Consider the following 23,069-nt stretch of genomic DNA (forward strand, 5'->3'; position numbering starts at 1 on the left):
TAAAGTAAAAACACAAACCGATCCGTGCATCAATACCGGTATATAGTCAAATTCGGTATACAGCCCTAACCTTTTCATTTGCAGCAATTATTGTGGGGAGATGGCTGATGTTGTTCTGAGGACTCCCATGGCGTATTATGCTCAGAGTAGCCACATTTACTGTGCCTTCGAACAGTATTCCGATCCCTTTTCCCACGTTACAGCCTTATTTTAAAATGGATTAATTAAAAATCCTCAGCAATCTACATACAATACCCCATAATGACAAAACGAAAACAGGTTGGGATGTATGCAAAGTTATAACCTTGTTTACCTAAGTATTCAGACCCTTTGATATGAGACTCGAAATTGAGCTGGTGCATCCTGTTTCCACTGATCATCCTTGAGCTGTTACAACATGATTGAGTTCACCTGTGGTAACTTCAATTGATTGGACATGATTTGAAAAAAGGCACCCCTCTATATAAGGTCCCACAGCTGACAGTGCATGTAAGATAGGAGAGGGGGGGGAGCCATGGAGATCAAAGGAAATGTCTGTAGAGCCCAAAACAGGATTGTGTTGAGGCTCAGATCTGGGGAATGGTACAAAGACATTTCTGCAGTACTTAAGATCAGTGGCCTACATCATTCTTAAATGGAATAAGTTTGGAACCACCAAGACTCTTCCTAGAGCTGGCCACCTAGCCAAGCTGAGCAATCAGGGGAGAAGGGCCTTGGTCAGGGAGGTGACCAAGAACCCGATGGACTCACTGACAGAGCTCTAGAGTTCCTTTGTGGAGATGGGAGAACCTTCCAGAAGGACATCATTTCTGCGGCACTCCCACCAATCTGTCCTTCATGGTAGAGTGGCCAGACAGAAGCCACTCCTCCTCAAGGCTTTTTTTTCATCTATGTAACATTGCAAAAATCAGAAACTTTCTGTCCAAAAATGATGCCGAAAAATTAATTAATGCTTTTGTCACTTCTAGGTTAGACTACTGCAATGCTCTACTTTCCGGCTACCCGGATAAAGCACTAAATAAACTTCAGTTAGTGCTAAATACGGCTGCTAGAATCCTGACTAGAACAAAAAAATTGATCATATTACTCCAGTGCTAGCCTCCCTACACTGGCTTCCTGTCAAGGCAAGGGCTGATTAAGGTTTTACTGCTAACCTACAAAGCATTACATGGGCTTGCTCCTACCCATCTCTGATTTGGTCCTGCCGTACATACCTACACGTACGCTACAGTCACAAGACGCAGGCCTCCTAATTGTCCCTAGAATCTCAAAGCGAACAGCTGGAGGCAGGGCTTTCTCCTATAGAGCTCCATTTTTATGGAATGGTCTGCCTACCCATGTGAGAGACGCAAACTCTGTCTCAACCTTTAAGTCTTTACTGAAGACTCATCTCTGGGTCATATGATTGAGTGTAGTCTGGCCCAGGAGTGGGAAGGTGAACGGAAAGGCTCTGGAGCAACGAACCGCCCTTGCTGTCTCTGCCTGGCCAGTTCCCCTCTTTCCACTGGGATTCTCTGCCTCTAACCCTATTACCGGGGCTGAGTCACTGGCTTACTGGGGCTCTCTCATACCGTCCCTGGGAGGTGTGCGTCACTTGAGTGGGTTGAGTCACTGATGTGATCTTCCTGTCTGGGTTGGCGCCCCCCCTTGGGTTGTGCCGTGGCGGAGATCTTTGTGGGCTATACTCAGCCTTGTCTCAGGATGGTAAATTGGTTGAAGATATCCCTCTAGTGGTGTGGGGGCTGCGCTTTGGCAAAGTGGGTGGGGTTATATCCTACCTGTTTGGCCCTGTCCTCGGATGGGGCCAGTGTCTCCTGACCCCTCCTGTCTCAGCCTCCAGCATTTATGCTGCAGTAGTTGTCGGGGGGCTAGGGTCAGTTTGTTATATCTGGAGTACTTCTCCTGTCCTATTCGGTGTCCTGTGTGAGTTTAAGTGTGCTCTCTCTAATTGACCCCAGTCCACCTGGCCGTGCTGCTGCTCCAGTTAACTGTTCTGCCTTATTATTGGACCATGCTGGTCATTTATGAACATCTTGGCCATGGTCTGTTATAATCTCCACCCGGCACAGCCAGAAGAGGACTGGCCACCCCACATAGCCGGGTTCCTCTAGGTTTTGGCCTTTCTAGGGAGTTTTTGCTAGCCACCGTCCTTCTACACCTGCATTGCTTGCTGTTTGGGGTTTTAGGCTGGGTTTCTGTACAGCACTTTGAGATATCAGCTGATGTACGAAGGGCTATATAAATAAATTTGATTTTAAAGCATGCTTGGAGTTTGCAAAAGGCACCTAAAGACTCTGGTCTGAGAAAACCAAGATTGAACTCTGCCTGAATGCCAAGCATCACATCTGGAAGAAACCTGGCACCATCCCTACAGTGAAGCATGGTGGTGGCCTGTTCCAGCAGCAGGGACTGGGAGACCAGTCTGGACTGAGTCATAGATTAAACAGAGAAAAGTAGAGAACCTTGATGAAAACCTGCTCCAGGGCACTCAGGACCTCAGACTGGGGCGAACGGTCACTTTCCAACAAGACAACGACCCTAAGCACACAGCCAAGACAACGCAGGAGTGGCTTCGGGACAAGTCTGAATGTCCTTGAGCATCTCTGGAGACCTGAAAATAGCTGTGCAGCAATGCTCCCCATCCAACCTGACAGAGCTTGAGGATCTGCATAAAGTCAATGGGAGAAACCCCCAATATAAAGATGTGCCAAATTTAAACGCAAGGCCATTAATTGCTGCCAAAGGTTCTTCAACAATGTACTGAATAAAGTCTCACATTCAAGTATTCCTTTATTAAATGTACAATGTCTAAAAACCTGTTTTTGCTTTGTCATTATGGGGCATTGTGTGTAGATCGAGGGGAGAAAACAATGAAAGCTGTAACCTAACAAAAGTGTTTTTTTTTTTTTTTAAATACTGAATACTTTCCGAAGGTAGTGTGTTTACCTTGGATCAATGTAGTTCAAGAATTCCAGACCGTAGGCAGATTGTAGTGTAAGCCTTGAAATTGGCATTTATTTATTCACTTTTTCCTGACTGAGAACAGGTCAGTTTCAAACGTATACTATAGAGTTGTTCAATGAGTGGTGGGGACAGGGAATAACTGAAAGAAACTGGTATTCAATTAGTCAAGTTGAATCAAAATGTTGATATTGCAGAGCAAATTTAGCTTAATTGATACCGTTCACATGCATAGCTTTGCACGGCTCCAGTTTGCCACGTGCAGATTAACTGCGGCAATGGTGTGGTGGCAATTGTTTCCAATTGAAGAGTCCGACAGGTTGAGTTGCCCTCCTTTGTTCTCTGCATTATTTCAACTCTTGCGTTTGCCATACATCGATGAAACAAGTTCATTCTTTTTGAAAATAAGAGACTTCACAACCCAGTAAAATTGTATCTTTATTGCATCCCATTTCACAACAGTGCAAGTTCTGTAGGAAATGCAACACTTGGGATTAACAACGTAACCGTTAAACATGGCAGTATATGTTCGACCAGACCACAGCCCATTCCGTCACAGCACAGCTAAGAAAACAGGATTCTGTCCCTTCAGACAGAATCCTAGACTTACAAAATAAGCAAAGGGGGAAACTGAGTGTGTTCTTTAAGCCAGGCTTTGGTGGTACGTCAGAGTTTCTCCGTAAGACAATGATATGAAACCAGCACTTATTGCCATATTAGCTATGGTGTATATGTAAACTTGAATAGTATGGGGATTTTCAACTAAAAGCATCACGTTTTTTTTCCATGATCAAAGAGGGAATGCAATTTATAACAAGAAGTGCCTTTAGAAGCCACTTAGCACTTGTTGCTGTAAAGGCGAAGGAGCTCTGGTTGGAATCTAAAAGGTATGTAGAATGGGCAAGACAGTTTAAAGGGTAGTTGAAGCAAAATGTCCTAACCTCCAAAAGACTCTTGGGAATCTTGGCCTACCCAAACCCACGTGTCCATGCGCCACCATACCACCATCAGACCCCCACCATGAGTCTGGGCCGCTGCTTGGCCACCTTCCTGACATCTCAATAGCGGTAATGGTCAGGCTTGAAGGGTCCTTCGCGGGGCAGTCCCAGGTATTTGGCCTGCTTATCTGAAAGCTTGGTCAGCTTGACGCCGAGCTTGTCAAGATGGGCAGCAGCCACCTCCTCATCCAGCTGCAGACAAGAGAAAAGGATTTCACAAGTCAAATTCTGAATAAAAGTTAGCTTACACTGGGACAAAACACGTCGATTAGTTACGGGGGTTCAATCACTCAAACCACATTTACCCCACCAAACAAAAAACAAACATGCTTTGTTGCTCCCAAGCAGTTGGGTCAAAATCACAGGAAAAATGTCAAAACTGGCTGCAATGCCAAGCGCAGACAGAATCCAATGGAGCTGTCAAAACAAGGCCGTCAAGACAAGGCTGAACATGAGGTTTTTAGCAACAGAAGAATGATATATCACAGGGGTGGTTCTTCTATTTGACAGACCATGGACTCTTCAACAAAATAAATAAAAACATATTATCTTATGGCAATAGGTTGACCTCTTAGGGATGGGTTAAGTTAGCAGCTGGAATGTTTTTTATCATCACATAGGGTATGGTTCGTGATGCTATGGACAGAATTCCTGCTAGTCGGCAGACACTCAAGAGAACCTTCCCTGGCTTAGTTCCCAACTTCTCATGAGGATATCTCTTGCGCTCAGCTCTGAGCATATGGCTTCAGTTAAAGGCCTTAAGATGTTCACCACAACCCATGTGTCACACAGTGCAAAATGACAATGCAATGCAACATTTCTGCCCCAAGTACAGAGAGCCTCATTTGGCTACCCATTTCAGGGTTAATCATTAATCCATTATGCACATTTAGCCTAATTTCCATTTCTTTGAAAAGTCACAAGACACAATATAATATACACATGAAAAACTATGCCCAAAATTCTAAATGTACAGTGAAAGCAATAATGCCCAAATCCAATATTGGCTATTCACAATTCTGCCTTAAAAGGACACAATTTGATAGTGAAATTGCCAAGTCCCAGTCAGATGGTAGGACTGTCAATAGTCGAGCATTAAAGCAAATCCACCCACTACTTTTCAACCCAATTTTCATCATTTCCAGCACAATATCAGTGTTGACATATGTGACAGGGCACACCTACATTTTGTAGAAAAGAAAATTGAAAAGTTCAACCCAATCATTTTCAAACACTAAGATTAGTGGAGACATGCGGAGCAAGGAAACTCATTGCAGTTTTTTTGGGAAAAAAAAACAAGTTTCTTCATTTGGATCCTACCCGGTGATGACAGAAGCATTTTTAGGACCGTCACACAAGATCAACAAAACACACTATTTTCCCATACTGTATAGAGACACTGGTATATTGCTGAGATAATGAATAGGCTGAAAGTGGCAGAATTGGCCTTTAAGAACATCCACTCAAGTAGAGATCAATAAAATATGCATTACACAGTTCTGCAAACTGAATACAGGCAACTAATGTTAATGGAGCATATTTGATTACATACTACTAACTGCGAAAATGCATGTCTAATGCCGAGAACTGGAAAAATCTACTTGTGTCCACCTGGTATCTTTCCAGTCTGAAAACAGTTCATTTCAACCAAGGGTTACAGCAGGGGCAACTTAGGATACAATGCTTGCTTTTTAGAGAATGATATCCAATTTCTTCCAAATAAACTGTATACAGCTGCAGGCACTGAAAATATTGAACCTTTTCTAAAACCCTGCACCATATACAGCTTGTGACAAACTATCGCTATAAGTTGCAAGACTAGAGCGCCATATTGCTCACGCATTGCAGCATTTGTTCTGCAAAATTCACAGTGCAAGCCAACTTTAGTACCCGCAACGGCATAATACACATCTATCTTGTGGAAATTGGAAACGTTGTTTCTTCGCTCAGTGGCTCACCTTCTTGGGCAGGAAGTAAACTCCCAGGGGGTACTTGCTGGTGTTCTTCCACAGCTCAATCTGGGCCAACACCTGGTTGGTGAAGGAGTTGCTCATGACAAAGCTGGGGTGACCCATGGCACAGCCCAGATTAACCAATCTGCCCTCAGCCAGCACGATGATGTGGCGGCCATTCTTCATGCGGTAACGGTCCACCTGGCGGGAGGAGAACATTGGTATAGGACAATGGCCGAAACGCAAGAGCCAAATTACTGTAGACTAACCACACACACACACTAAATGTGCTCCGTATGTTTTGTCTTACCTGTGGCTTGATGTTTATCTTCTCGGCTGCGTTGGCATTGAGCCAGTTCATGTCTATCTCACAGTCGAAGTGGCCGATGTTGCAAACGATGGAGTCGTCTTTCATGTGCTCAAAGTGTCTGGGGAACACACCAGTGTACACATTAATGGCCTGTTGTAGACACCGCAGCAGTTGCATTTCAGAGAAGGATGCCGTTGCCCCTAAACTCAGAAATGTCTACTGGTTATAGAAAGATGATCCCGAGTTTCCCCACTTGAAAGAATCAAAATCAACCAATAGGAATCTACTTAAATAACATCATGTTAAAACTCAGATTCCCAGTTTGACGGCACGTGAATGCAGCATCAGGTCAGCTTTAAGTTTCCTCCACTAATGGGAAGGGTCATAGGCTAGTGGCGAATCTTCAAGAAGGATTGGGCGAGAATAAGCCGATCAGAGATCTGTACAGAGGTAACTTCTACTCAATGCATGAGTGTTGAATAGTGTCACTGAATTGAGGAATAATAACGAGGTAGGATTTAACTGTTCTTCTGATCAGACAGTGCTGAACACAAGTTGCATGGTGCTCTACAGGTCTCCAAAATGATACCTACTTGCCCAAAAGAATGTCCTCACAGCCAGTGGTGGTCACAAAGATGTTTCCCTCCTTGCAAGCCTCTTCCATGGTGGTGACTTCATATCCTACAACATTATCACAAAATACAATTAAATACTACACAATAAGGCCTCCCGAGTGGTGCAGTGGTCTAAAGCACTGAAACACTAGAGCCTGTGGCAGCCGGCCGTGACCGGGAGGCGGACAATTGACCCAGCATCACCCAGGGTTAGGGAGGGTTTGGCCGGCAGGGATATCCTCGTCTCATCACGCACTAGCGACTCCTGTGACGGGCCGGGCGCAGTGCACACTGACACGGTCGCCAGGTGTAGCCTCCAACACATTGGTGCAGCTTGCTTCCGGGTTGGATGGGCATGGTGTGAAGAAGCAGTGAGGCTTGGTTGGGTTGTGTTTCGAGGACGCATATGGCTCTCGACCATAATATATAATATAATAATATATGCCATTTAGCAGACGCTTTTATCCAAAGCGACTTACAGTCATGTGTGCATACATTCTACGTATGGGTGGTCCCGGGGATCGAACCCACTACCCTGGCGTTACAAGCGCCATGCTCTACCAACTGAGCTACAGAAGGACCATCACCTCTCCCGAGTCAGTTCGGGAGTTGCAGCGATGAGAAACCAATTGGATACCACAAAATTGGGGAGACAGGGGTGAAAAACCCACACAATAACTAGTATGTACTGTAGCAATACTACACAAAAATGTAGAATTAGTAATCAATAACTTAAGCTCAAATGTAAAAGGTGAGCTCGCTGCTGCAGTGAACAAATAAGATGGGGTAAAGCAGAAATTGTTGGCACGTCAACAGTTCTCAATTATATTTGCTAGGCACCAGAGATAAAAAGAACAAACCTATAACCTGTTGAATCTCCAAGAACGTTCTGGGATAATGTAAATTAAATCAAAACAATAGCGTTGTCATATAACCAAACTTAAGAAAAGGTACAGACCTTCCATGGCAGCCTGCAGGGCATTGATGGGGTCAACCTCTGTGACGATGACACGGGCACCAAACCCACGGAGGGCCTGAACGCAGCCCTTGCCAACATCACCGTAACCGGCAACAACCGCCACCTTCCCGGCAATCATCACGTCTGTGGCCCGTTTGATCCCATCAATCAGAGACTCTCTGCAGCCGTACAGGTTGTCAAACTTGCTCTAGAGGGGGGGGGGGCGAGAGCGATGGTATTAAGAGGGAGTTACTGTATTGGAACATAGTACTGCTGCCTACTCAAGAGGATGCAACATTACAAAATGCGCAAGTATAAATGTATTTTATACCAACCAACAATGGTTGTATCAGTTCTATTAATGACCCATTTAATACATAATTTAATGGCACCATTAAGAGCAGAGGACATATGCATGGCTCTACTATGAGAGGACCAGTGGGTCTACCTTGGTGACTGAGTCGTTGACGTTGATGGCTGGGATCTTGAGGTCGCCATTCTTCAACATCTTGTACAGGTTGTGCACCCCGGTGGTGGTCTCCTCAGACACCCCCTTGATTCCTGAGGGGAGACAATTAACATTGTTTTGGCCATGTTTGACAATGTTAAATTAAGACCATTTTTCATGGCATCCACATCTGGTAGGTGGCACCAAAAATAAGGGCGGAAAATTATCAGGACGATGGCCGTATATCTCCTCTGAGTTAACTACTATGAATGGCAAGTTAACATTCCAAACAGCAATACAGTCTTCAATCCAAAGTAACATTCCCCCAGGGACTGCATTTAAGTTAATGGTCACTGTTCGAGTGCCTGCTGAATGTTGCTTGCCAAATCCCTTTAGTTATGAGGTTCTCAGTATTGGATTTGTGGAGTAATGCTGTCACCTAGTGTACAAGACTCAAACCAACAGCCCTGGAGACAATTATAGCAGTACCACCCTTGCAAAAATACGTTGCAAAACTTGACTCGAAATTAGGATCCCACTTGAAGATCAGGGATTTTACACCTTAATATGCTCGAGCGGATCCTTGCCAACAGACTTGGAAGTTGTAGCTGAAAATAGGTCAATTAGGGGCAGTTAAAAGGGAGAGTCAATGAAACCAATCATGGAAGTACAGTATATTGTAGCAATTTCGGGGGATAGCCTCGACCACGATACAAACCCAGGCCCAGCAACTGTCTTGACAACACCTTAACGGTTAAACCAAGAGGGTTGAACCTCTTCACAGGCTCATCAGACGTTGGCTCATGGTTGCTACACCACCCCAGTTGTTCGAGAGAGTACCCCGCCTGCCCCCCCAACAACCCACTTTTGACAACAATGTTGCGAATTCATGGGGAGGGGGGGTATCACAGAACAAGATTAAAATGAAGAGGACCAACCGCAATTTGATTTGCGCTTTTTCCCCAAACCCCCCCGAAAGAGTACAGTAGGAAAATATTTAGACCTCTTAGCTTTCCACATTTTGTTAAATTAGCCTTATTCTAAATGGATTAAATTATTTCTCAATCTACACAAAATACCGCATAATGATAAAAAAAAAAGTTTAGAAATGTTTGCAAATTAATTCAAACTAATTATTATTTATTTTTTTAAATCAGAAATACCTTTAATACAAAAGTATCCAGACTCAAATTAATCTCGGGTGCATTGATCATCCTAGATGTTTTTTTCAACTTGGGGTCCACCTGTGGTAAATATAATTGCTTGGACATTATTTGGAAAGGCAGTTGGAAGTGCATTTCAGAGCAAAAAAAAACATGCCCAAAAATCCAGCAAAGGAATGGTCCGTAGAGCTCAGAAAAGGAATGTGTCGAGCACCGATCTAGGGAAGAGTACCAAAATATATTTGCAACATTGAAGGTCCAAGGCCTCCATTCTTAAATGGAAGAAGTTTGGAACCACCAAGACTCCCCCTAGAGCTAGCCATCCAGACAAACTGAGCAATCAGGGGAGAATGTCACCTCCCTGACCAAGTCCCAAGTACCCAAAGGTCACTGACAGCTCTAGAGTTCCTCTGTGGAAATAATCTTCCTTCTGGAAGGTTCTCCCATCTCTGCAGCACTCCACCAATCAGGCATTTATGGTAGAGTGGTCAGATGGAAGCCATTCCTCAGTAAAAAAGGCACATGACAGCCCACTTGGAGTTTGCCAAAACATACCTAAAGTACTCAGACCACGAGGAACAAGATCCTCTGGTCTGATGAAACCAAGGTTGATCTCTGAGCTGAATGCCAAGCAACACGTCTGAAGGAACCCTGGCACCATGTCTACGGTGAAGCATGGGGGTGGCAGCATCATGCTGTGGGGATGTTTTTCAGTGACTGGGACTGAGAGACTAGTTGGGGTCGAAGGAAAGATGAAAGGAGCAAAGTACAGAGTGCTCCTTGATGAAAACCCGCTCCAGAGCAGGACCTCAGACTGGGGCGAAGGTTCACCTTCCAACAGGACAATGACCCTAAGCACACAGCAAAGACAGAGCAGGAGTGGTTTTGGGACAAGTCTTGAGGGGCCAAGCCAGAGCCCGGTCTTGAACCTGAACGAACATCCCTGGAGAGACCTGAAAATAGCTGTGCAGCGACATTCCCCATCCAACATGACAAAGCATGTGAGGATCTGCAGAAAATAAATGAGACGCCCCGCAAATACAGGTGTGCCAAGCTTGTAGCGTCATACCCAAGAAGACTCGAAGCTGTAATCACAGCCAAAGGTGCTTCAACCAAATACTGAATAAAAGGTCTGGATATTTATGTAAATGTCTTTTTAGCTTATACAAACCTGCTTTTGCTTTGTCATTTTGGGGTATTGTGTGTAGATTGAGGGGGGAAAAAGAGATTCAATCCATTTTAGAATAAAGTAACAAAATGTAGAAAGAGTGAAGGAGAATGCTTTCCAAATACAATGTACAAGTTTGAGAGGTGCAGGGGCTGACACACTGGGTGCCCAGGGAGCTGTTGTTATGGGGGGTTAAGGCTCATGGTCAAGGGGACACCGGCAGGCAACGGCATCTAGGATTTGATCTCAACAACCCACTGGTTGCCAGCTCACTTCCAACCAGATAATTCCCCAAATTCACTACAATATATTTTTATGATTGATTTAATTGACTCTCCCCTAATTTACTTATTTTTAGCTACACTTTAAGTCCTTTGGAAGGGATCAGCTTGAGAAAATCAAGGTGTAAAATCACTGATCTTACAGTTCATTTCCATTAAGACAACCCACATTAGTGGGCAGCCAGTGTTCTGTTAATGTAGGCTCTAGTGTTTCGCTCAGGACTGTGACAAAGACTTGTGGTGAGCAGAATCAAACTCAGACTGTTGCTTTGTGAGAATGTTTTAAAAAGATCAAAACTGGTGAGGGACAAAGGTGCTAGGGGGAAATGCAGGTTTTAACTAATTAAACAAATCTACATGATCAGTCTGTGTAAAATAAAGTGGTTTATGTGAACCTAACTCACAGTAAAAAATAATTTAAAGACAGCAATGTTATTTGTTGCCTAGACTTTACCGCAAACGACACTCAAGTCTTGAGAATACACTAATATCGCAGTTAGCCGTGATAGCCCTTATAATAGAACGCTTGTGACCAAACACCTAAATATTGCACTTGTGAAAAAAAACATTCAAGTGAAACAGGCATTCTATTGTTGCCACTATAGTTGACGTGCATAAGGCTACATGTGTGGAAAAATAAACACTCTCCGAGTATGTATATATATACACATGGAGTGTTTATTTACACTTTCTGCTTATGGACATCAAATATATATATATACTCAGAGTGTTTATTTACACTTTCTGCTTATGGACATCTAATATATATATATATACTCAGAGAGTGTTTATTTACACTTTCTGCTTATGGACATCTAATATATATATATATACTCAGAGAGTGTTTATTTACACTTTCTGCTTATGGACATCTAATATATATATATATATATCCCCCTCACTCACATGTTACTGTCAAATTCAACACAACAAAACCATTTACACTTTCTGATTATGGACATCTATTCTAGTATGTGCCAGCTGAGCACGATACCCTTTATTGGCACAATTGATCTCTTTCAGGCAGAGTAGACCTGGGATACCACTTTCAATCCACTGTATTAAAAAAGTGAGAAGGGGGAAAGTGTGTGGTGCTCCATAGTGGCTTCCAGCTTAAGCCAGGCTGAGGAGGGACACAAATAAAACATGCTTTCTGCTACTAAGATCAGTGAAATGTAGGCTAAACTGACAACAGAGAGAAGAGCAGAAATCTCAACAAGCAAGCAAGTCGCAGCAATGAAGAATTGCACATCGCATTCCAGCAACTTCAGACAAAAAACGAGTTGTTGTACCTGTTCACTTGCTCGTATCTGACCTCTCATTGGCTAGAAGGGTCTCATCTGATCTCACCTTTCATCTTTGAGGACATGCATTTCCATTGTTAGAGCAGTCACTACTACCTTGTCAATATAATAGTTCTTTGATATTTCCTACCTGCAGCAAAACTAGTGGACAACGCAGGAAATACCAGTGAAAGCACAGTGCCTGAATTCCTGGCCCCACCCATAAGCCAAGGCAAGTCCCAACTAACCCTCAGACACATTACAGACCTGTAAACATCAGAGTACAAAACATGTATGCACAGCAGTGTCCTAGAATATTGGACCTGTTGGTTGTCATTCTTCTGGTATTCTCAGCACTGCTCGGGCCACTTCTCCAACTGTCACCACATTCAAATGAATAGACGTGTACGTGGAAGCCTGTTGGTTGGGGATTTTGGGATGTGCATCCCCATGGACGGTGGTCTCAGAGCAGCCTAGCCATGTCACAATGGGATGCCGGTCTAGTGAGTCTGCGGACTCAATTACGCTGAAAGCAAAATGGGCGCTGAACCACTACACTACTTTATTAAACCTACCCTGATCTGGTGGAACAAATTGGGAGCAGTAAATCCTATGTTCTGTAAGGAGTAACAATACAGTGCCTTGTTTAATTAAGCTGTCCCATCTGTGAGGCCCTGACAGTTGTCAGAGGTAGCTAGCTCCCGTACCTGACAGCAGCTTGGGGTACTTCTTGTGGACCATGTTGGTGAGGTCACCACCATCGTCCAGGATCATGTTGAGGGGCTGGCCATCCTTCCAGTAGATTGTCTGCTCAATGCACCACACATACTCCTCATCGGTCATGCCCTTCCAGGCATAGACTGCAATGAAAGAGGCTTGAGAATCAGGATTGAGGAGAGACTGCTTTGCAATGGCAGAGACAAGGTTTGTGGTCTAAGCATGAAGCAGAAAACTTTTTTAAAAAGGCACTACCAATTGGATCATTCATTTTCATCTCACATTTTATCTATTAGGTGAAGTTATTTTTTGTGAAAAAAGTAATACATTCTTGGCTTATGATCAAATTCAACTGTCATTAAGTGTGTCATTATTTGACACATAATGGCTGCATTCCAGGTCCCACCCCCCACAGTCAAACTGGGCTACGGATCACACCTGGAAAAGTGTTACTCAGGAATCACGTCAACCTATGCCATTCGAGGCTTTGAACAGCAAGTGGCTGAAACCTGCCTATAGCTCAAACCAATTAAGCACCCCACTGATGCAGACACCGATACTCCTCTGCCTCGTAACTTCTCACCCAGAACACCACTCAAGTGTTGTCATTACACGAGGAAAACGACACAGAAAATATCCTCACGATTGACATTACTGCAAGGGTAATGTTGGGCTAAGCAATGGTGACATCTCAGAGACATCCTAGGATGAATGTTAGGCAAGGAGTATAGGAAAAATGTATGTTCTAGTTTATCGAGAATGACAGTTCTATATATTGACATATCACATGATACCAGGCCATAGAAGGTGAACAACAGGCTTATTTAGCAGAACACTCTGCCCCTTAGGCCTTAAAAGATCAATTGAGGACCCTTGTGTACATCTGGTCTGCCTTATCTCTTACTGTTGCACAAGGGCCAAGTGAGAGCTGGCAGGAACCAGTGCTAAACACAGAGCAGGTCTTGAGGCATATAAACAAACAGTTTTGTGTACCTGGAACCCCAGTTTTGGCAATGGCTGAAGCGGCGTGGTCCTGAGTGGAGAAGATATTGCAGCTGGACCATTGAACCTACAAACGAGAAAACGGTCACAGGTTGACTAGGACACTCTCACTCAGTACGCACACACAAGTCCTTTTGTAATTCTCAGAACATTGCTTACTGACAGATAACGGGTCCATTTAAATTGTGCTCATTTGGTGCAGTGAGTGGGGGAGGAGGTTGCTACTGTTAAACACAGGCTAGACGTCTGTTAGATATACATACTCGGTCAAAAGTTTTAGAACATATACACATTCAAGGGTTTGTTCATTTAATTTGTACCATTTTCTACATTGTAGAATAGTGAAGACATCAAAAATAAGAAACACGTGGAATCATGTAGTAACCAACAGTGTTAAATCAATATATTTTATATTTGAGACACTTCAAATAGCCAACCTTTGCCAAGATTGTGGAATGCTGTCAAGGCATTCTCTCAACCAGCTTCACCTGGAATGCTTTTCCAACAGTTCCCACATATGCTGAGCACTCGTTGACTGCTTTTCCTTCACTCTGCTGCCCAACTCATCCCAAACCATCTCAATTTGGTTTAGGTCAGGGGATTGTGGAGGCCAGGTAATCTAATGCAGCACTCCATCACTCATTTTTGGTAAAAATAGCCCTTACACCGCCTAGAGGGGTGTTGGGTCATTGTCCTGCTAAAAACAAATGATAGTGGGACTAAGTCCAAACCAGATGTGATGGCGTGTCACTGCAGAATGCTGCGGTACCCATGCTGGTTAGAATCAAAGACTGTTTCACCAGCAAAGCACCCACACACCATAAAACCTCCATGCTTTATGGTGGGAAATACACATGCAGAGATCAGTTCACCCAGACCATGTCTCACAAAGACAACAGTTGGGACCGAAAAACTAGAATTTGGACTCCAGACCAAAGGACAAAATTCCAATGGTCTCATGTTCATTGCATGTGTTTCTTGGCCCAAGCAAGTCTCTTATTGATGTCCTTTAGTAGTGGTTTCTTTGCAGAAAGAGGCCTGTTCCATGCAGTCTCCTCTGAACAGTTGATGTTGAGAAGTCTTACTTGAACACTGAAGAATTTATTTGGGCTGCAATTCTGAGGCTGGTAACTAACTAATGAACTTTTCCTTTGCAGCAGAGGTAACTGAGTCTTCCATTCCTCATGAGTTATCATAGCGCCTGATGGTTTTTGCGACTGCACTTGAAGAAACTGTTAAAGTTCTTGAAACCTTAATGTCTTAAAGTATGAGCTGTTCTCATCCTTTTAATGTGGACTTGGTCTTTTGGTCCAAATAGAAAGAGAGAGGGGGGGGGGGGTAATACAGAAGATTGACCATCTTGTCACAACACAACACAACCAATTGGCTCAAATGAATTAAGGAAAGTTCCACAAATTAACTTAACGCACACCAGTTAATTGAAATGCATTCCAAGTAACTACCTGATGAAACTGGTTGAGAGAAAGCCAAAAGTGCGCAAAGCTGTCATCAAGGCAACGTTTGGCTACTTTGAAGAATCTAAAATATATTTTGATTTGTTTAACACTTTTGGTTACTACAGGATTCCATGTGTTATTTCATAGTCTTCACTAATTATTCTTCAATGTAGAAAATAGTACAAATAAATAAATAACCCTCGAATGAGTATTTGTTCTAAAACATTTGACCGGTAGGAAGTGCATGCATGTAGTGCATTTGGAAATTTAAAAAAAATCAGACCCGGTCCCCATTATAGCTTTATTATAAAATGAAGTACTTTGTCCTCAATCTACACACAAGGACAAAGAATACAGGTTGACATTTTTGCAGATTTATAAAAACAAAAACAAAGCTCAGGTGAATCTTGTTTCCATTGACCATCCTTGAGATGTTTCCACAACTTGCAGTCCACTTGTGGTAAATGCAATTGACCGGACATGATTTGGAAAGGCACACCTGTCTATTTGAAGGTCCCACAGTTGACAGTGCATGTCAAAGCAGAAACGAAGCCATGCGGTCAAAGGAATTGTCAGTAGACCTCCGAGAGAGGATTGTGTCGGGGCACAGATCTGGGGGAAGGGTACAAAAAAAAAGTGGTGCTTGCCTACGGAGCTGTGAGGGGAACGGCACCTCAGTACCTCCAGACTCTGATCAGGCCCTACACCCAAACAAGGGCACTGCGTTCATCCACCTCTGGCCTGCTCGCCTCCCTACCACTGAGGAAGTACAGCTCCCGCTCAGCCCAGTCAAAACTGTTCGCTGCTCTGGCTCCCAATGGTGGAACAAACTCCCTCACGACGCCAGGACAGCGGAGTCAATCACCACCTTCCGGAGACACCTGAAACCCCACCTCTTTAAGGTATACTTAGGATAGGATAAAGTAATCCTTCTCACCCCCCCCTTAAAATATTTAGATGCACTATTGTAAAGTGGCTGTTCCACTGGATGTCATAAGGTGAATGCACCAATTTGTAAGTCGCTCTGGATAAGAGCGTCTGCTAAATGACTTAAATGTAAATGTAAGGTTCAACTAACAATTCACATTTATTAAGATCAAATTAGCATCTTCTTAATACAAGTGAATGAGTTAGACTTTGGGCTGACCAATTTTGTGGTGGATGGCTACCACAGGGGCAAATCAACAGTGACTTACATTTAGAGTACACGGTCAACCGAAACCCTTGTGGACTTCTCCATTCCCACGGTCATGATGCCGTAGCTTGTTTTTACTAAGGTTTAGCCTGATCTTTGCCAAAAGAGGGTCTTATTCAAATATGTTTTTCATTGCCCTTCTTGCAGTGGTTTTCAAACCTGCAAGATTGAGACCTGCTTTCCAATTCTAATATGACCAACGCAAATAATCTGTTTGAGACAACTCTCAGAACCCAGGATGTACTAGTTACACCTGACCAGAGTCCTGACCCAATACAAGACATTCCAGCGCAGTGCTCAATCAAAGTTGAACTTTTATTTTAAATAGAACAGTCCTTTGTCAGATAATGTGATTAAGGTCAACAGACCAAGATGTTAGCATTTAAAGTACACAAGTGACACTTGATGCCACATGCAGTGTGCAGGAAAGTATCTAGTCAAACCTTAGAGGAAGACTGCATGGAAGTGTGTCTCTCACCTCGGCTCCGAGGACAGTGAGGGTCTCAATCAGCACGGCAGTCTGCAGGGTCATGTGGAGGCAGCCTGCAATGCGGGCGCCCTTCAGGGGCTTGGACTGGCCGTACATCTCCCTCATCTTCATCAGGCCGGGCATCTCATTCTCTGCAATGTCAATAGCTTTGCGGCCCCACTCCGCCAGGCTGATGTCAGCTACGGACAGGAAAAAAAGACAAATAAACTGCTACTTAATAAACCGGTTCTACATGTTGAGTAAGTAATAGTTCAAAGTGTCAGAGGTTCACAGATCTCAAAATGTTAGTTCGAAATTAGCCAGAGTTTATCCTTCTCAATTATTTGGGGTTCTGAACTTTTATTTTTGAGTAAACTATCACTTTAAGTACAAGTTACACTACTTCTAAATAAATGAGGTTATGTATACTGAACAAAAATCTAAATGCAAAATGTAAAGTGCTGGTCCCATGTTTCATGAGCTGAAAGAAGATCACAGAAATGTTCCATACTCGCAAATGGCCAATTTCTCTCAAATGTTGTGCACAGATCTGTTTACATCCCTGTTAGTAAACATTTGACCCTTTGTCAAGATAATCTATTCACCTGACAGGTGTGACATGTCAAGTAGATGATTAAACAGCATGCTCATTACATATGTGCACCTTGTGCTGGGGACAAAAGGCCACTAAAATGTGCAGTTGTCACAACACAATGCCACATGTCAAGTTTGGGGAGCGTGCAATTGGCAAGTAAAGTCCACTAGAGCTGTTGCCAGAGAACTTAGTGTTAATTTCTCTACCATAAGCCGCCTCCAACAGTTTGAGAATTTGGCAGTAGTCTAACCGGCCTCCCAACCGCAGAGCACATGTAACAACACCAGCCCAGGACTTCCACATCTGGCTTCTTCACTTGTAGGATCGTAAGAGGATCGGGGATATGACCGCGCCCCTGCCCAGTCATGTGAAATCCATACATTAGGTTCTAATTTATTTCTTTCCTTCATTGGACTGATTTCCTTATATGAACAAACTCAGCCAAATCTTTGAAATTGTTGCAACCAAATTTTTTCAGTGTAGGTTGATCAAGTCTAAACCGTCCATGCTAATCTCCATCCCTTAACATCTCCTTCACTTCGTGGCCATTGATTTGAAAGAATTTGCAATTTGTCCAAAACTTTCATTGCGAGTGGTCATCTCATGATCTATTGAGATCAAGCTGTGGTTTAGGAGAGCAGGCTGGCAGTGAGAGTAGTTGGTCTTAAAGTTAAACATTGGCAGCTGCCTTGGACTGGCTGAACTTGCTTGGGAGTCAACATCAGTTGCAGCTTCCACCGACTACTGGGTCTTAACAGCTGCAATCCAACACTGCGCTCTTCAGAGGTCTCCTAACAGAACAAAGCCCATTCAAATGGACGGTTAATGTTACTAAACATTACTGTATATTCACAAAAAACTGAGCCGCCACAAGGGATTAATAGACTCTCCGTCTCTGCCTAAACGCTCTGTATAAAAACACAAATATGCCTCGCACATGAGTTGGAAACATTTGGAATTTAACTTTCATTTAAGCAAGAAATAATTGTTCAAATACAAGACACTTACTGTACCCAGATTAGAAATGTTGCACCTGGCTGTATTTTGAGAAAGAGGAAATTAATGGTCCAATAGAAATTTTAGCGCTAGCTAATAAGATGTCACATAGTAAGTGTATCTAAACTGCACAACGAATGTATATTTTGTATTTGAAATATTCTCGCTTATTAAAGTTATGTTCCAAAGGTTTCCAAAACTGTATCGCAAGACAAAGCGCTGGGATTAAACAAAGAATCTGGATTTATTGTTCACGGGGGAGCCAGCTGTGATCAGTACAATCAACTGAGAATCCATGGGGTGCCAGCTGTAAACTGGGTATACACCACTAGGTTCGAGAGTTACACTGAACCTTACTCCTCCTGTACGCCAGTCAGATGCGGTGAGCCAGAATATGTGCCAACTGCAAACAACCACCCTGAACTGGAGCAGTCCAGCTTGCGTCAAGTGTCCAAAATATGTCCACAACCTGCAAAACTAACAAGACTGAGGCAAAACATAGACTGCTCAAAAGTAGCCATGGATATTATTCCAGGATGTTTGAGACTTTTTTTTAAAGTGGAAAAAATAAATAGGCCTAGTTCACCCCAAAACATTGAGTGAATGATACAATGCTAAAAGTATTGTTTGGTCAGCTCTGACCCAGAAGCTTGTGGAACAAAGTTTAAGGCAGGACTCTACCATCAAGACATTTTCCTTGCCACCTTGGACCCCCCCAATTGAATTTTACATTTAAAGTGGTCATGCAGGGGTTATGGTTAGAGCACTAACCATCAAGCCATTGATTAACTTTCCCTCATCTATTCCTAAAAAAAAAAAAATTAATGAAAAAAAAAGTTGTCAGGGTGACAAGTGAGGACTGAAAAATACTAGGTGAGGCATTTTAAAATGTTATGTAACCAAGTAAGACAGAGTGGTAGAAAGGTGAAATACTAAACGGTTATCGAACCCTTCCAAGCAAGTGTGAAGATTTCTCTTCTTACATGGGTACTTTCAAACAAATTTAGTCATTGTCACCAAAGTCAGAAGCTTATATTTGTTTTATTTTACCTTTAATTAGGAAAGTCAGTTAAGAACACATTCTTATTTACAATGACGGGCATTTTTTTTATCTCAACAAATCTTAACTTGTGTCCAACTCCCTCCAAAGTTGAAACATAAAAAAAAACACCGTATGGATTTAGTGCAGAAACAATAGCACACTGTTATAGTGCCCCGCTTTGCCTGCTGTGCCAGACTGCCTGTCAATCAATGAAAACTGGCGGCTCCAAAGACATTTAGGTAATGTAGTCTTACTACCAAGTTCCGAATACGAACGGAAGCACCAAGCTCGACTAAACGGACTACAACTACCAATAACTTAGAAATAACTATTCTGAATGAAACCATGCTTGCGGGCCAGTGTTATGTTCGTTATGCCGACTCTATTAGTTCTGTAACCAAATGTAACAAAACTTGCATTTTACCAAATTATGTGATTTACATGCTGCAATTTCTGTTAGTGGTTATGCATGGGTAAAGCGTTGTAAAAATCAAATATAAAAGAATAACACAAGGCAGCAGGAAAATTGGCCATGTGTCCCACCTCAACCTGATTATGCACGTTTATAAATACCAGTGCAAATTTTTTGTTAGTAAACATCTTATCTTTGGGACATTTAGTTAACTAAGTTATTTTAGAGTCAGACAAATTACCCACTAGCTAGGCAAATTTAGGCTAAAATCAATGCTACGCGAAAGCATTAGCCGGCTAGCCACCCGGTAATCCACAGTCAATGAAGGATTTGAAGCTCGCGTGTATAATAAAGAATATAAATAAATGTAAATTCATACTGACCAACTTTGAAGGGCAGTTTCTCGGACATGGTTGTCTTCTTTTGGATCGTTCAGTCGTGATCGCTGTATGGTTGTTACTGCCTGGCTTTGGACAGAAAAGAAGGGAACGATAGGTGTGAACTTGAATTTAAGTAGCCGTCATTTGCCCTCTTGTAATATTCATGAGGTCCCATGCCAATCTTCCACCTTGCGGTTCCAATTGGCTGAGAATGTTCCTGCCCCGTATGAGAGGAAACCCATAGGCTCTCACAGCCACCGGGAGTGGTAGCCAATAAGAACTCGAATCTCAAGATGGGTGTGTTGCTCAACAGAGCGAGGAAGAGCCAAAAGCTGCAGCCCAATATGGCAACCAAAGCGCTCTGCTATAGGAAGACGGTTTTTGATTGAGCTGTTTTTTTTTCTTCTTCCGTTTTTAAAACATAGGATGAGTCGTATTTCACTTATACTTTTACACAAATAATTGTACATTTCAGCTATAACCCTGCTGATTGTTTATTTTTGATTAAAAATATTGATGATAGGTGCAGGCTACTGTTGCGTCATAGGTTGTATGCGTGTGTTTACTGTCACCCTGATATTGGCTAGTTATCTACTTCCTATGTAGTTATAACGTGTTTGTCAAGCAGGAGTGAAGGGCACTGTGTCCCGATTGTTGCCGTAGTTGGTTTTAATTAAGCAATAAGGCTTGGGGGGGTGTGGTATATGGCCAATATACCATGACTAAGGGCTGTCCGTGGGCATATACCACAAACCAATGAGGTGCTTTATTGCTATTATAAACTGGTTACTAAAGTAATTAGAGATATAAAAAATAAATGTGTTGTCATACCCATAATATAGTCTCATATACCACGGCTGTCAGCCAATCAGCATTCAGGGATGGAACCACCCAGTTTATAATATGAATTAGTGACATCTAGATGGTTAATAATATGAATTAATGTGACATCTAGATGGGTAATAATATGAGTTAGTTATGTAGACTGTTATCATACTTTAAATAAAATCATGTGAGAAAATGGTCATAGATACCACCGGCGACATGACCATGATACCCAAGTTGGAAGCACTTCAAATTGGTTGGCAGAACACCGGAGTAGTGAGCCCTCATCACCGCCTTATCGACTCGTAGTGTAGCCCAATCTGCCACGCAAAATGGCCTTGGCTTTGGGAGGCTAAAAATCGTCCCAATGAGCTGATTCGCTTTCCCATACACCCACTCGCCATATTGGAACGCAGATACCCCCCTTCTCGAAGCGAGAGGTGTAATCCTTAGTGGGGGCGAAGTTTATCTATTCCCGTCGATGGAGGACCATATTTGTTGTATGCGACAGTAAAACATCCTTATGATGACTATAACATTTCTTGGCACCTTCAATTATTGCACATTTTCTCATAAAAAGTATATTTGAACACTCTGCACAGGCAACTTGGAACCAATCAAAACTCCCGTACATACCCCTCGTGATGAAGGCAGCCAATGGACTGTTTCTATCTACAATGTAAAACAGCCTCTTGTGAAAACGTGAACTGCTGTCTGATGGAGGGGAATAGATTTGGTTTATAATTTCTTAAAACTGAAATAAGATACATATGGGTTCGAGTGCGCACTTGAAATATGCAGCATGCAATACGAACAGTCTTGATCGTATGAAGAGGTAATTCCGTTGACCATTTAGCCAATTTATTGAAAACTAGCCAATGTTACAGCAGAGCTGGCAACTCACGCATTGGCCGTGAGTCACACGGATTTGATCCTCTGCTCTCACGGGACACCTTCCATTTCACGCATTGAAAATTACTGTTTTCATTTGTCTAATTAGTCCATTGTATAGTCAGCGCGTTAACTTTCAACTGTGCTTCAAATCGTTTAAAATCAGAGCGTCTGCGCCTGGAATTTAACATCACGAGTTGAACCCATCATTGGCCTGCCTTGCCACGGCACTGTGAACAGCGGCACATTTGAAGTATTTGATTGGCCTAGTTATGTAAAGGATCAAGGGTATTGGAAGCATGTTTTAAACTCCTCAATATTATATTGGCGCTGAATGGAGAGAGAGCACGTTTTCTGCTGAGTTTATAAAACTCAAAGAGCAGCACAGTAGCGTGTACAATGTTGTCAACAAAAGTAGGTTTCTGTTTCTATTTAACCTTTATAACTAAGGCAAGTCAGTTAAGAACAAATCCTTATTTACAATGACGGCCAAACCTGGACGATTTGGAACACCGTCTCCCCTTTAAAATTTCATCCCCCCAAAATCGAAAAGTTACAAAGTCGTCGAATTTTGAGACTTAATTTAACCTGTGGTTTTATTTTTGACCCTGGTCATACGCCTAACTAAGCCATGTCAAAATACATATAGAATTGTAGGAAATTAGCTTTAAAACAATACAATTTGCCATCTAGGGGTTGTGCCAGGGGACAATGAAATTCTCACTCCAAGCTTTTGTCAAAAGTTGGCAGCCCTGTTACAGTTTGACTAACCTAGCCAGCTACTGTAAATGCCAGTGTTTCATTAGTTATCTGTCAGTGAAATCATGTTTTGGCATGATTATATCTAATTTAAAGTAACTAGCTGCAGGTTTAAAGAAACATTAAATCATATACTTAAATGCTGACCAGACCAGTCACGTGCGCGAGCGTTACAAAATACATTTAGAAATGT

The 23,069-nt window shown here is 42.7% G+C and overlaps 1 protein-coding gene across 1 annotated transcript; it reads right to left on the reverse strand.

Annotated features, from left to right (window-relative positions):
* Nucleotides 1-3,386: 3,386 nt before the first annotated feature.
* On the reverse strand, nt 3,387-20,563 carry LOC124008072 (adenosylhomocysteinase B). The gene is made up of 10 exons (XM_046318980.1): nt 20,405-20,563; nt 16,986-17,176; nt 13,847-13,922; nt 12,844-12,996; nt 8,242-8,354; nt 7,794-8,001; nt 6,815-6,902; nt 6,222-6,339; nt 5,918-6,112; nt 3,387-4,151 (listed from the first exon to the last, which is right to left on the reverse strand). Exons 1-10 carry the CDS (start codon nt 20,430-20,432, stop codon nt 4,020-4,022), a joined length of 1,302 nt encoding a protein of 433 aa, XP_046174936.1. The 5' UTR covers nt 20,433-20,563; the 3' UTR covers nt 3,387-4,019.
* Between the last annotated feature and the right edge of the window lie 2,506 nt (nt 20,564-23,069).

Source organism: Oncorhynchus gorbuscha, linkage group LG21, assembly GCF_021184085.1.
Source record: "Oncorhynchus gorbuscha isolate QuinsamMale2020 ecotype Even-year linkage group LG21, OgorEven_v1.0, whole genome shotgun sequence".
NCBI lineage: Eukaryota > Metazoa > Chordata > Actinopteri > Salmoniformes > Salmonidae > Oncorhynchus > Oncorhynchus gorbuscha.

Excerpts from the sequence above, each read along its gene's own strand:
- LOC124008072 (XM_046318980.1), bottom strand. The coding sequence starts at position 20,432 with ATGTCCGAGAAACTGCCCTTCAAAGTTG. Across the intron at positions 17,177-20,404 it reads GAAACTGCCCTTCAAAGTTG|CTGACATCAGCCTGGCGGAG; the intron begins GTCAGTATGAAT and ends TCCTGTCCGTAG. Across the intron at positions 4,152-5,917 it reads TTTACTTCCTGCCCAAGAAG|CTGGATGAGGAGGTGGCTGC; the intron begins GTGAGCCACTGA and ends TCTTGTCTGCAG.